General features: G+C 41.2%; 1 protein-coding gene across 1 annotated transcript in view; it reads right to left on the bottom strand.

Moving 5' to 3' along the window:
- Positions 1 to 541: 541 nt before the first annotated feature.
- tprn (taperin) overlaps positions 542 to 15,237 on the bottom strand; it is a 36,517-nt gene continuing 21,821 nt past the window's right edge. The window contains exons 2-4 of the mRNA XM_050053139.1: positions 5,263 to 5,464; positions 2,451 to 2,575; positions 542 to 2,128 (exon numbers count right to left, since the gene is read on the bottom strand). Coding sequence (XP_049909096.1) covers positions 2,066 to 2,128; positions 2,451 to 2,575; positions 5,263 to 5,464 — 390 coding nt within the window. The 3' untranslated portion in view covers positions 542 to 2,065. The remainder of the gene's footprint in view (positions 2,129 to 2,450; positions 2,576 to 5,262; positions 5,465 to 15,237) is intronic.

The raw sequence follows: 15,237 nt of genomic DNA on the forward strand, positions 1-15,237 counted from the left end.
TGGCAGACAGAGTACAAAAAGTGGACATGGCATTCATCGGCAGTGCATTCATCATGTACGGCTGAAGAGTTCTGTTTCAAAAATGCTATTTTGTCATGTTGATTAAATAAAAAAAAATCCATACCTGCAGTCTGAAAAACTCCTCTATGTCTACTGTATCTGACGTACAATCAATGGTTGTTAACACTAGGTGTTAATAGTGGCTTCTATTCAAAACAAAACTCTTCAATTTGTTCTTTTAAGAGCACATATCCTCCGTCGCCTACTCTGTTCCTTCTCATGAGGTGCAAAACAAAGCTAAAAGCAAAGACAGTGCAAAGACATTAAACATCCAAGACTCCAGACGAAACGGAGAACTCCTAAATTCATCAGACAAAGACGAAACGTCTCCTAACAGCAACCTGGACTGAACAAACTTCATTTGATTGGTGAAAGGAAAAGAAACTGACAGGAGTAAGAAACAGAATCGTCATACGTATGAAAAATATGGTGGAAACTGTACAACAATACTGGCCGAAGGGGTCGAGAGAATGAGTGTGAGGCTGTTACAGCAACACTTTAATCACTTGGCATTATGAGTTTAAAAAAAAAAAAAAAGGAATCATCTGGAAACTTGGTGCATCCTTGTATATAAAACAAAATGAATTAAAAAAATCACAACATATTCCTTCACACGCACGCACAATCTTGCATTCGCTCTCACAAACACGCCATTTTATGGATGATCATAATCGTTGTTGCCTTCGTCACGGCCGATGGACCGGCTTCCTTCTCTGTGGAATGTGAAAGTACATGAGGTCCGACTGGAAAACAACGACGACGACAAAAGAAAAAAAAAAGGTCGGGCAGGGCTGTGTGCACCCCACGCCAGCAAATTTGTCTTTACAAAAATGTTATTTTTTGTACATGAGCAGGTCTCAGACATGCAAACTTCAACTTTAAGCAGGAATAAATACACGAAAAAAAGGTGTCAGGGAGGTCTAACAGCTTCTCATAAACGTGACACAGATACCTTGATAGGGAATATACAGAAACATTCTACAGTATGATGGTTCCTGTTTGTCACCAGCAATACGGACGTACAGACATTATTGGCCAAGGTCACTTTTTTCAAGCGTGTGATCAGAAATCTCGCTGCTGACTGACAGACATCGTCCCTGGGGTGCATATGTTCCCTCCCTTGTCACAAAGAAAGGGAAGTGTGTTGAAGTTTGCTCGCCTCTACTTGAACGTCCAGCAGCTTCCGTACAGCATAGTTTGCCAGAAAACGTACAAAAACTAAAAGGCATACAGAAGCTTTACAGTAAAGGAACCAACCGAGCTGTTGGCCGAAATCAAAACATGCATACAAAAACAAAAAAAAGACAAAAAACTACAATTGTGGCACCCTTTCACCTTTTTTTTTTTTTGTTTCTGTGTGTTTGACTGTGCCGGCGATTTACACAAGCAGACGCGTCCTCATGACACGTTTCCATGCTAACACTGAACTCTGTCACCGTGGCGTTACCTACACGTGGGCACTGGCGGCTTCCTGTTCGTTTTAAGGAGTTTGGTCACTCGCTTTCCTTCGCTTGTCTCCCAAAAACCTGAAATGTCCAAGACGTTGGAAGCAGAGAATCACAGGAGGGATGTGACGCCAGCGGACGTCTAGCAGAGTCTGGAGAGGAAGGCAGACGTCTGTCTAGATTCTGACAATTGATATGAGGATGAGGAGGGAGGCTGACAGATCAACTGTCCCAAAATCGTCAGGGAAACACAGTCCAGCTGCTTTTGGATTAAAGAAGGAAGGTGGGATTCGAACACCCCGCCACCCAGCTGATCTGCTCTGATATGCGGTTGAAGACGTGGCGTGTGGTGGTTCCGTGGCAGGAAATCAGCCCCAAACACAAACAAAGACACAAACAAAATACTATGTTTCCTGTGTGATCAGGAAGATGTGCTTAGAGACGGCTGGAGTGTAGAGCTGGAGGCAGTTGAGGCCCAGGTGTGACGGACCGCGCTGGGCTCCGGCTGCAGGCTGGTCCCACAGGTGTGATGCTACTGTGCAGCTGATTGGTCCGACGGGTCAGAAGTAAAGAGCGGGCTCGCTGCTGTAGTCAGACAGGGAGGAGCTGTCTGCCGGTGTGAGCTGGGGAGAAAAGGCAAAGGTTAAATGTGCTCTGAAACGTGAAGGTGACGTCATTATGAAGCAGATTTCTTGTCTGTCGTGTCCCTTGATAATTGTTTTTGCAGTGTACTCTACGTTCTGCAGGTTAAACAGGAGAGTTTGTGCTTAAAATGATAAATGTGCTGCTTTTCTCTGCTGTATATCACAGTGAATTAACTGTTGGTGCGGGCTGTTGATCTGACTTGTGAAGTTCAAATTAAAGGACACAGTGACTGGTACTCGACTCTAAAACAGAAAGAGTGTGAACATGATGCGTTTGAGGAACGCAGGAGTTCTCTCTCACCATAACTTCCTCTGTCATCTGTGTCTGCTGGGAAGTGGTGTCCTCCTGGTAAACGCTCTCATCGTGTTTGTGCTCTTGCCAGGCGCTGAAGTCCACAGAGTGCTTGGGAATGTAGCTGGAAAGGTCTGCAGGCGATAAAGAGACATAGGTGTTACTGAAATGTTAATAACCTTTTTAGCTTACAGCAGATGAGTGACTTAAATTCCTTTTTCCCCCGTCATAGAAGTGTTTATTGGTAACAGAAAGTAGGTTCAGACAGCGACAGCATGCTTATTAATACTGCATATGTTAAAATTTTATGCTCTGTTCAACAGCCAGCTACAGCTCACTGTGTGCATACATGAGCAAACTGCAGCATTTCTTCCATCGTGTTATTTAGCCTCCAGAATAATATCAATGTTTTAAAAAATGGCTGCTGTTCCTCTTTACACTGAGAGTTTCGCACAAAGACAGGAAGTTTCATCGATAAGGAGTTCATATACACAGACTCTGGCTTTGAGCTTCTTTGTCCTTCAGCATCCACAGAGGACTGTGTTTCCTTTATTCTTTTTGTTTCTTTCATACGTTTCTGTGTCTTTTAGGTGACTTTTTGTGTTTTGTTTTTTTATTCAGTTTGAAAATTTTAATCTGAACATTTCCTGTTTTTTTTCTGTCTTAGAGTGTGTTTGGTTATTTTTTTTAGTGACTCAGATATGTAGTGTTTGGGATTTTTTACAGTGTGAAAATAAACTTGTCAGCTCTCTGGTTGACAAACTGTACTGGAGACTAAACTCTAAATGAGCTCACATGTACACTGATACTAAAATATCTGTGAGGTTTTTTTAATCCACCATTCAGTTGTTACCATTTGTGGGACACCAGGTATTTTGTCTGGGGTCACTTAGACTTAAATTTGTTTGCATGGTCTGTGTCTCTGTGCTTTTAAAAAATGCATAATCTATAAGCGTATTCAGTATATGAATTATTGAAAAAAAAGTAAATTAATTTATCAAAATTAAATGCTATTAATTATATCTTGTTATCATTGAATACATAAAAATTAAAATGACAGGTAATAACAGATTATGATGGAATTTTTACGACCCTGGCGTCAAAATGACGGAAAATGAGTAAGTCTAATGCAGCCTTTGGTTGCTACTGTTGAAGTTTCATTCTTTGAGTTAGTAACACAATATTTCCACTCTCAGATATGTGGGAACTAAGGTGATAAAACATCCATGCAGAGGCATTTCAAAATGGAAACAAACTGCAGAGTGCATCACATTTTGTTAAATGTAGTTCACGCTTCGTCCAGTAGAGGTCTCTGTCATCATACTTAATGCTGTCTGTCTGTGTTACACTAGCACCATGCACATGAAGGTACTAATGTTGATATATAGTGATGAAGTCATGACCTGAGGAAACCTTGTTTGGCATTAATCAATAATTTCTTCCCTTCTTTCCCTCTCTATTACTCTCCTCATATCTCCTTATAAATTCCTTTCAGGCAAATGTTTTGTCAGATTATGTTTTATGTCCCTTTACATCCAGAACCATATTATTCAAATAGGACATTACACAGGCCCTTTATATTTAGTCTAACACCAACTGTTGTAGATCAGCTTTAAGGAGGGAGTTTTATGTGCATTTTCTATGGCTGTCCAACACAAAGCAGCAGAGAGGAGCAATAGCTCAACACTGCAGCTCAATAAAAAGGCTTCCACTGATTAGAAATTAATACAGTTAGATAGTCGTCCTCTCTTATCTCTGCTTCCTTCCTCCAAGATAAAGCGTCTACTGTAAAAACAATTTAGGAGCGGTGTCATTTACAACAAAATGGAGTCAAAACTTTTTCCACTCTCTCACTAATCTTTTTATTCGCTCATCATTGTGGAAAGTGCTGCAATGCAGAGTGAGATCTTCTCTTCATCCCCCAAAGATATGGAGGATATCTTTCTTGAGATATACAGACGATACCACTGGAGGCAAATCAATACGTCTTTGCATGTATGTTTTATAAACACAGTATGTGCATCGCTGCTCTTGCCCAAATAAAGTCCACTGTATGATGCTGTTTTGCTTTTTTCTTACATCAAGTTATTTCTTTTGATCCTGCTCTCTATTAACATTTTGTTTATTTATTAACATCACTGCATGACATTGCCCTCCTTTTAATGTTTGTTTGTTTTTTCATGCTAATGCTTCTGATTTTATTCCCTTATTAGGCTTCCTGCTAACTCTGCTTTTACATAAGCGCTACATAAGTACACTTAATTACACACTTTGTACATATTTCCATGCAAAAAGGAAAACTAATAGGGGGTCCAAAATGGAAAGGGTTCATCCTTGGAGGAGCATGAACGTGCTCAGTCAGAAAATCATGATATTTCTGGTACTAAAAGTAGAAAAGTTGATCTAATGGTTGCTTCAGAGCGAAGTTCAGAGGGTCACCAGCCAAAACCGTTATAAGGGATTCACCCTCTGGGGAGCATGATTATCAAAAGGGACACTAAAGGGACACCAGGCCAATAGATTTTAAGATACCTTGTTGTGGATAAGCAGACATTTTCGTTTTGATTTACGCTTCAGAGGAAAGCTCAAAGGACCAAAAACATGATTTGGGATCATCCTTTGGGGACCAAGAATATCTGCAGAAAATGTGACAGCAACGTGGCCAATAGCTCTTGAGATATATCAACCAAAGCGTGGGACAGAGAACAGACATTTTAATGGTGCTACAGGGGTTCAAACTGGACATCTAACCTGCATGTTCACCCCAAAACCACAAAATAAACCGTGTATCTCCCCTCTGTTACATTCCATGTTGTCTCACCGTTACTGTTGGTCGTGTGTGTGGGCGAGCTGTTGAAACTGGGTCGAGGGATGTGGATGCGTCCCACCATGCTTGGCTGTTCGTCCGCCACCTTCCTGTCTTGTTTCTCCTCCTCATCCTCCTCCCCGCTGTCCCACACGCTGCTCTCTGACGGATACTCGTATGTACTGTGGAGGCTGGACTCGTTGAATGAGATCTTGAGCTGCAAAAGACACAGAGACAGAAAATTTGAAATGACAATGACAATACTGTTTTGTTTTTCTGTCCTGATAAAGTGTTTTTACTTATTAAATAACTATAAAAAGAAAAAAACACAGAAAGAAACAAATAAAAACAACAACAGTACCAATGAGTAAATTACATCATTATTTTCATACGTATTGTAGATACCTAGTGACACCGATTTCCCCTGCCTCCATATTTTATCTCCACTCCACTGGCACCCTGATAAAGAAAATACAACCTGCCAAACTAAATTTGGGCTGGTGCCTGTTCACGATTTGGAGCGAGTATTTGATTTGTTTTTTTTCTTTAATGTATCTGGCTGAAAAACAAGAAAAAATAAAATAAGGTACAGTTTTTCCTCATAGGAAATATTGTTTTTACAAAATTTATTTCACCCCCAAAGGTTACTGTTCAGCCACAGCCACCATGGTCAGTTTAATCAGGGTTGGATCAAGCATTTTTGGGGCCCCATGACCCTCCCTCTACTCAACCACAGTTGCATAGCAACATTGAACTGAAAACTATCCCTTCAAATGCCCAAACTTGGTACACTGACTCCAAAATCCACCTCAAAATGATCTGTTTGACATAATAATCTTAAGTCTTTCTCAGTTTTCTTGCGCTTTCAGTAGTTTTCAAGCACATCTTAATGGCTCGGTTGTACATTCAGTACATATAACTATAAATACACTAATATGTACCCATGTACAAGCAACTGTTATCACATGATGACAACTGAGTAAACTTCTTCAGCTGATGAAGGCCATAAAATGCAGTCGAAAACCCAAGAACAGCTTGAAGGTAGGGCTGCACCATGTATCAGTTCAGCATTCACACTGCGACATGCGCAACAGTCGCAATCGCAGGACGTGCACTGTCAAGTAAGGCAAATTAACTCAAACACGTAAGGTTCTTATTTTCCAAGATTTTCTGAAGCTGCTGTCGTCAGAGGAAAGTGTCTCGATTAAACTCAGGTTCCAATATAATGACTCTAAAAAGGGCTGTGTTTGTGTTTGCTGCATAGACAAAATAAAGCATCTGTTTAATGAAACATCATTATGATGTCTCCCAATCATTCCTCACTACAGAGTTGCCGGACTGTAAAAGCCAGTTATTTGCTATGAGTCAGGCTAAAGCTACTGAGTTAGCCTGAGTTCTCCAAACTTCGGGTCAGAGCCGCAAGGCTGAAAAGGAAGACGTTAACACTAATGTCTGATAAACAACCAAAGCATGTCTACCACTAGAAATGAGCTAGTACGCTGTTGTCTGTATCTGTATTTGTAACTGTTTAACTAACAAAATTATCTGTATCTCTATCTGTACTCTGAATGGGCGGAAGCAGGGGAGCCCATGTCGGAAATGGGAGGAGCCTAACCTGAAGCTGTTGTTTTAAGCCTGAAATTGATATGGGTTCATCAGAAGTTGCCATATTCATCATACAACTATACAGAAACAACTCCAAGTACAGATATTGACAAATTTTTCTCAGGTGATGCTCGTAAAAAGTACCAGATACTTGTTTCATCCAAGTATTCAGCTCAACCCTATCAACCACAACCTGGAAGCCGCCTTATTTTAGGGAAAGCAACGCGCATTGACTTTAGCCTTGATGAAAAGAAGAGTTTTATATGAATACAGTGGTGTCATGGTGAGTCAGCCAGTGTATTAAACAACTTAACTTCACCTTCCTCTCCCTTCATAAATGTCCTCAGAGTAAAAAGTCATTTTTCTGCTTTCATTATTTTCATTTTCTATGCAGATGCACCCTCCTAAAAAAATCACACCAATTATTCTAGACTGATAAATTATGTAATTACGTAGCAAACTTAAAAGGAACAAAGCATGAAATCCAATCCCAATCCCCCCATTCCACTAACCCCAAATAACAGCCGCAATATTGCCAATAGGATGGTTCTCCATCTTCTGAATAGTACAGAAAAACGACAGATGATCTGAAAGTCAGGCCATACATATATATACATCATCCTCTTTGGTGGTACCAAAGAGGGCGACCAGAAGGTTAGGATGCAGGTCAGAGTTGAAGATTGATGACCATCTCGCAATTTATATCGCAAAAAAATAAATAAATAAATTGCAATGTTCGTTTTTTTCCAATATCGTCCAGCTCTACTTGCAGGTGGATTTTAATGTATCATTTCACAATCAGCCCAGATAAGTTTAAAAAAAAAATTAAATCCCAAAATTTGTTATTGTGCCACTATAGTGCATCCCACAGTGCCCCTCATTTCCATGTTCTGGTGTTTAGGAGCACTGAAATAAAAACAAAGCATCCATCTTTAAATGTGTAAATGATATGTATCATTCTTAATTACAGAAAAATAACTGCAAAGGTAAAGAGGCCAAACTTCATCAGATACCTTCACGTTCCAAACCACAGCTTCTAGCACATCGCTGACATCACCCTTCTCTGCATTTTATGAGCTCAGTAATCATTAACAGGGTACTTCCTTATTGCTCTGTAATTAAACCGTCTATACTGAACGTTATCACGTGTCTCAGCCCTTTGCTCGCACTGCAGCCTCGACATCAACCGACTACCTCATCACTTATTCAACAGGGCTTTTTATTGGGATTCTTGGAGAGCCAGGTGCAGTTTGTTTAGGCACGTCTGCGGCTGCATGTACTGTACTTTACGTGTCCTTTAAGTGGGACAGGTGGCAGCCTTGCAGGAGCTTGGGGCCTGTGATTGATCGTCTCGGAGCGTTCGCAGTAAGACATGTCTGTTTGGCAATGCTTCAGTGGTCTGCAAACATGGATCCGCAGGGTGAGACCGCCCCTCGCACTTTGCTGCACCGTGTAATCCAACATGAATGGCAACTCAGCCACCAGAGACTTCAGTGGTTTTAGCTGTCAGCGAGCACAGCGGCTGGCATTTATTCCCAAAGGAGACATCTCGTCCCTTTAGAGGAAGAATGTGACGGGTTCTCTGAGAAGTTACTGCTGCGATAACATTTTCAAGATATCATTTAAATTGCTGTTGTAACATTCAAAGGGAATTAATGCTATTTGAAATCCTGATTAATCAACATCTGTCAGTTTGTATAAAACTCATTCTGCACATCAGATAACAGGCGATTCACACACATATAACAGCATGTTTGTCCATGTCTTCCACCACGACCGTCAGCTGACTGCTCTTAATGTATTGTACCTGGCTCCATCTACTCTGCAGGCCATGATCTAAATCTGCCCTAATCTCCATCACAAGGCCACGAGCCAGCAACGCCTCCTCCGACTGGAAACCAGTCAGGGTTCACACTCAACCTCAATTTCAAGCTGTCATGCTTGTTTCGTATCCTTTATGACTTCTTAATGGCCTGTCTCTGTGAGTGTGGTGAGGTCGGTGATGGTGGAGAAATAGTTTTTTTGCAACGCAGTATGTGTGTCAATGAGTCTGCACGTAAAAGAGATGTGAGAACACATGGAAGCGCAATTTTTTACCCAATACTTCCTACTCTGTAACCTGGGAATTAAACACATAAACTCACTTCTACAGACGTCAGAGAAACCCTCTGACGTCCTCAAAACTTGCACAAAGTACAGGTACTTTTCAAGTCTTATCACTGGGGTAGCAACTGACACAACACCTACAGCAACAGCAATTTTCTGGTATCTAAGTGTAGCAGAAGTAGATTTAGCACGAGGGTCTATAGATTCAGAACATAGTCTGTAGATAAAACAAGCATCTACAGATTTAGGACAAGAGTCTATAAACTGAAGACGATGGTCATAGTTTGAGGACGAGAATTTATAGATTGACGATGAGATTCTCAAGATTTAGAATCTATAGTTTGAAGATGAGTGTCTACAGATTCCGCATGAGGATGTAGAGCATAAGGACAGGAGTCCATGGCAAATGAAGGTCAACAAATTAAGAACAGAGGTCTTTATAGTCAGGATAAGGGTGTAGAGATCATGGACAAGGGTCTCTAGATTACAAATGAGGGTCTACAGGTTCCACATGCAAATCTATAGACTAAATACAAAGGTCTATAGACTCAAAATGAGGGTCCAAATTCCAGATGAGGGTCTCTGCTAGTCTATGAATTACTGTAACAACAAGGGCCAACAGATTTGGCACGAGAATCTATAGAATTACGACAACTGTCGACAGAGTAAGGACATGGGTCTACAGATTCTAGATGAGGGTTTTTATGTTCCACACACTGGTCTATAGGTAAAACTAGGCTAGCAGTATAGACTCAGGGTGAGAGTCTTGAGGCTCAGGACTAAAGATTAAAACAGGAGTCTTTAGATTCCAGATGAGGATCTATGGATTATAGAAAAAAAGTCTATAGATTCAGATAATGGCCCATAGATTTAGGAAGATGGTCTAAACATTGAGGGTGAGTACCTATAAATGAAGGCTGCAGGTTTATAGATTCAGGATGACAGTCTATAGATTTAAGATGATGGTCTATACATTAAGGACAACAGCCTGTTGATTCAGGACAAGGATACTTAGGTTCAGGACTAGGGATGTCACGAGAACCAAGATCTTTGGTACCAAGTTGATGCCAGAATTCTAATAAAAACTGACTGCACTTGATTTGCTCCAGTACTGTAGGTACGAGGGATGCAATTCTTCAGGGCTTGATGGGGCAGCATATATACCTACAAGTGTTCTAGTCTGTTGTTCAGTGCCAAAGGAAGAAGAACGCCTACCAGCACACAGAACAACAACATTAGTTGGAAGATGGCGACAAGTGCAGCTGCAGCGACAGTGCCACCTCAACTCATCGAAATAAAAGTTGTTGTTTTTTAAGGTCAGCATATTTTTTAATTCTTTGCGATGGGAGCGCCATGTACTTATACTATGCTACGAACGCCAGCAGCGTGACAAGGCGCTGAGAATCTATTCTGAGCTGAGTTGTGCACGTTTGGCTTTTTTCCTGGTCGCTGAGAGTTGGAAAATTGTTCAACTTTAGCTAAATTGCTGCTCTTGTCACTGTCACTTCTTACCCAGCTGTTGAATTACAGTGGAGAAAGGGGCGGGACAAATAGCCTACCAGAAAGACTGACCTGATTGTCCAATCTTACATGTACAAGTGTTGAACAACAACAACAATGGAGGAGAAACATGTTAATATACTGTAGGCTTCATATCAATAAATGTTTACTTGTCCACAAATTCTCATGAACCCATATAGACTAGTTCTTTGCATTTGAGGCGGATCAACAGGGATTCATATTTAGACTAATAATAAAATTGAAATTAGATTAAATTAATTTTTTTAGATGGGGAATATATGTTTACATACAGGGGATTCATTGTTTTGTATCTGTTGTTTTTACAGTGGTATCGAATAGGCTAATGAAAAATCACCCTTCCTACCTGGTATTGACTAATACATTTCTGGTATTGTGATGTGCCTATTCAGGACTATACATTAAGGAAAAGGGTTCTTAGAAGGCTAATTACGGATCTAAAGATTGAAGACAAACACCCACAGATTCAGGACAAGGATCTATGAAACAACCTTTGATCAATCACACATTTCTCTCCTTACACCAGCTGGAACATTTGAGGTTTCATGACAAGATACCTTTCCTCCACTTCTCTCCCCTGGAGCCTCCTAATCATGTTTTGATTATTTAATAGTTGCTGATATCTGATTAAGGCAAATAAAGACGTGCATAATAATAACATCTGTTGAGATAATGATATCAGTAAGGAGGCCCTACGGTTTTGCTTTCACACTGGTTGTCACGTCATGTCAGGATGGGGATAACTGCACAGCACATCACCAGGATAGAGCTACCATCCATGGCGGACCTCTACACCCGGCGACGCAGGAAGAAGGCCAACAGGATTATCAGAGACCCCCGCCACAAACTGTTCTGCCTGCTGCCGTGTGGCATCAAGTCCTGCACCACCATCCCACAGGCCATGACACTGTTGGACCCCTGAGTCAACACTGTCACTTTACCTTTATATACTTTTACTTACTGCTTTTACATCTGTGTATGTATATAGGTGTATTTATTACCTCATACCTGTGTATTACATCCCTGTTTATGTTACAGTTTATTCATTTTGCAATTATTGGGTATATTTAATCCTTATATTTTACCTTTTTTTTATTTGCATGGTTTTTTTCTAGATGTATTTAATGAGTCTTGTTGAAGGGAGCCTGTATTTCAGTGTTTCTCTAATTATTTTGCATATGACAATAAATAAGTTGACTCTTGAGGAGGCAGTGTGAAGCAGGACGAGGGTTCAGAGAACAGTCTGTGAACCCTGTGAACTCAACAAGGAGCCTTTACAACTGTCACCTTTCAACCAATTACTCACTAATGCTACCTGTTGGTAAGTACTTTAAAGGGATAGTTTGGATGTTTTGGAGTGGAGTTGTAAGGGATAACTCATCCATAGTCAGTGTATTACATACAGTAAGAGGTGGTTGAGGCTAAGCTATGTACTGCTGTGGACAAAATCAGCAAGAAATTGTATTTTAGACAACTAAAAAATCAATTTCAGTTTAAGTGTACACTATATTTAGAATATTTTCACCACTTTACCTTGACGTCAGACAGCCCTTTCTGGCGCCAGAAAGGGCCATAAACAGCTTCAGTTCCTCCATCTATGCTCTTGTCAAAGCCGCCAGACTCCATAGAGAAAATCAGTAATTTAAGCTTGCTGAACACAGGAGCTGCTGGTCTACTGCTGCCTCAAATAAGTTAATTTGTTTGTGTTATTGGGTGACTTTGGTGAATCCGAACTAACTGCTTTAAACCCCAAGTCACACAATAACACAAACAAACCAACTGATTGAGGCAGTGACAGACCAACAGCTCCTTTGATCAGTGATGTTAAATTAGTGTTTTTCTCAATAGAGTCTGGCTTTGAAGATAGCGATATAGCGTCAATAGTTCCCCATACGAAATCTCTGTCCTACGGCAAGGTAAAGCGGTGAAAATATCCCAAATATAGCATACACAAAATCCTGTCACAGTACATTGCTTAACTTCCAAGTCAGTAGTTAAGTCAGTACTCCTGCCTGCTTCTCCAATCTGGGAGCATGCCAACTGACATCTAAAGTAGGTAATACACTGACTATGGATAAGAACCTCATACATCCCCATTTCAAAAGATCTGAACTACGCAATTTATGTTTACTCAGTGATTTCTGGGTTTTTACCCACCTTGCACATGTTCAGATTCATCAGTTGTTTTCTGCATTAAGTTTCTTAATGTTTCAAGGTGAGGTATTTTAAAAAATACTGTCAATCTCTTCTGCTAGTCGGAAAATTAAGATGGCAGACATATAAAAGTTCAGATATAAAGGCTTGTTCTACAAGAGGTTAAAAAGGGAAGATAAATGTGATGCTTTGGGGAGGTAAGCTGTCAAAGTTCCCTCCGTTCACTTTTATTTTCATTAACAAATATTCAAGGTAAGTATGACCCCTGAGCTTTTGGTAATGGCCAAACTAAAAGTAATAACAATTCTGCTTCACGCTGACAGATATCACTTCTCACTCTCTGGATGCTCAACAAAACAAAAGCCTCCTTTCTTTCCCTTTCCCTCCCGACAGCCAGAGAAGTTTTCTCCATTAGTATTCAGCCACAGTAACAGTACAATCCACAAAACAAATCAAATACTGTGTATAGATATAGACACTACATTACCATCTCTAAAAGGGCCCTCAGTCCCAGGTGTCATCTATTTTTAGCCCCCAAAACCTCCTTTTTTAGTTCCTTCCACCACAAAAAGTGTTTCCTTGCTAAACTGGCATCCTGTCTTAGAGGAAGTCTCCGGATGCCACATGCGAGTCTATCAATAAATCAGGCTAGCCGCTGGGCTCGCTTCCTCTTTCACTGTCTTTCACTTTCCTTTTTGTCTGGTCTACGAGCACTCTTCTCACATGAGACTCCTGTTAGATGAGACTCCTCTCTCTGCAATGCCTCCGTCGATTGTCCTCTCTCTGACTTTACGTTTTAGCTGCAGCATTGATGCAACTTAGAGGAAAAGAAAGAGGAATAAAAAATTGGGGGTAACAGACGAGCGATCTCTGCATATCCCAGCCTGCTGCTGCTCCTGTCTGAGCTTCAGTTGTGGGTGTTTTTCATCTCTGTGATAAAAGCCGGCATCATGGAGGCAGAAGTGATTCGTCTTCTGTCCTCAGGCTGTGGGACGGGCCAACAGGGGCCCGACTCAGTCCTGCTGTCCTTCTCATTCACCACGGGGTGCTCAGACAGGATGCTGCGGCTTTGACAGAGCACCAACAACTGACTAATTATTCTGGTTTTGTTTTGTATGTATCAAAGACTGACTGTGTATCACAGTAAGAAGCTGATGCTTTGTGTCAGCTTGTGTTAAAATAAAGTTACTTTTTTCTAGTGCAACTTGTAAATGCAAATCCCATTTAGGAGGCAACTTCCAACTCCTTAAAGATAAAGCCTGTATTTTCTTCTTTTCTTCTTATGCTGCCGTGTTCGGGATGTTCTTGGGCATATGGTGCAGGTGAGGTTGGGAACCAGACCATAAGCAGCAGGCATCCAAGAGCAGATACAGCGCCAAAGAAATGCAGACATACCAGAGCAAAACACTAAGTGGACAAACCTTGTTCCAAACTGAGAATTAATCTGCAGTTAGCTCTCCCTTTCACTTTTGCGGGAGGGCATGTTAACAAACAATAACCACAACTCCTGCAAAGTATACCTTTAACCTTTTGGAAAAACCTTACTTTATTAGACACTGCATTGTTTTTGCACGTTATTTTTACATTGGTGTTATAATTAAAACTGTTTATTTAATGTAGCGTATCTTTCACTATGACCAATATTTAAAATTGTGTCTTGCAAATATGGCTATGGATTTAGTTTAAAGGTCCATTGTGCAAGATTTAGGGGGATTTAGTGGCATCTAGTGGTGGATATTGCAGATTGCAACCAGCTGAAACTCTAAACTCCTGGTTAGAATTTCTTGTGTTTACAGTTCAGGAGGTTTTTACCTTGAGCCAAGTTATCCACTGAGGTCTCTTCCTCTCCAAAACAAACAATCCCTGTGATTATATCCAGCAGAAAACATTGAATAAAGCAGTTTCAAACAGTTTTTGTCAGAAACTAGCCGCTAGCTCAGCACTAGCTAATATGTGCTCACCATTTTCTGCTGAGGACTTAAAGGTGCCGTATGTAAGAATGTGGCCAAAACGGTTACTGCACTCAAATTCAAAATACTGCCGTGAGTCGTGTCCACCCCCCCTTCCCTACAGATTTGAGGTTGCTGCACAGCGGCATGCTGGAGACTGATTTGTTTGCCCATGGGCGGCTGCTGTGGCAGGGCCGCGTCGCCGCGTCCTTGATCTTCGGTTTTCCAGCGGACCGTTCGAGCAAGTCCGGCTTCTCTGCTGCTAACGCTGCTGCCAGGATACAGCGGAGGAGGAACCCGGCTGCTAATGCTATGTACCGGGACACTGCTAACGCTGCTGCCGGGATACAGCTGAGGAGGAGCCGGCTGCTAATGCTGTGTACCGGGACACTGCTAATGCTGCTTGCCGTGCGGCTAACATTTGTTTCTCAAAAACATCAGTCGGGTCGATGACCCACCTGCACATGGGCTACAATGTATGATCGAAAATGAATAACAGTTGAAAGTATTCGAAATGTCCATCCCCGTCTAGCTATGATGCTAGTTAGCCAACTTTGGCTAAAGCTTACCTGTCGAGGAGAAGAGTAGCCACTTCGACATCCAATTTCAAATTCTTCTCTGCTTTAAACCGTCTCCA

This window comes from Epinephelus moara, chromosome 9 (genome assembly GCF_006386435.1).
Source record: "Epinephelus moara isolate mb chromosome 9, YSFRI_EMoa_1.0, whole genome shotgun sequence".
Lineage (NCBI taxonomy): Eukaryota > Metazoa > Chordata > Actinopteri > Perciformes > Serranidae > Epinephelus > Epinephelus moara.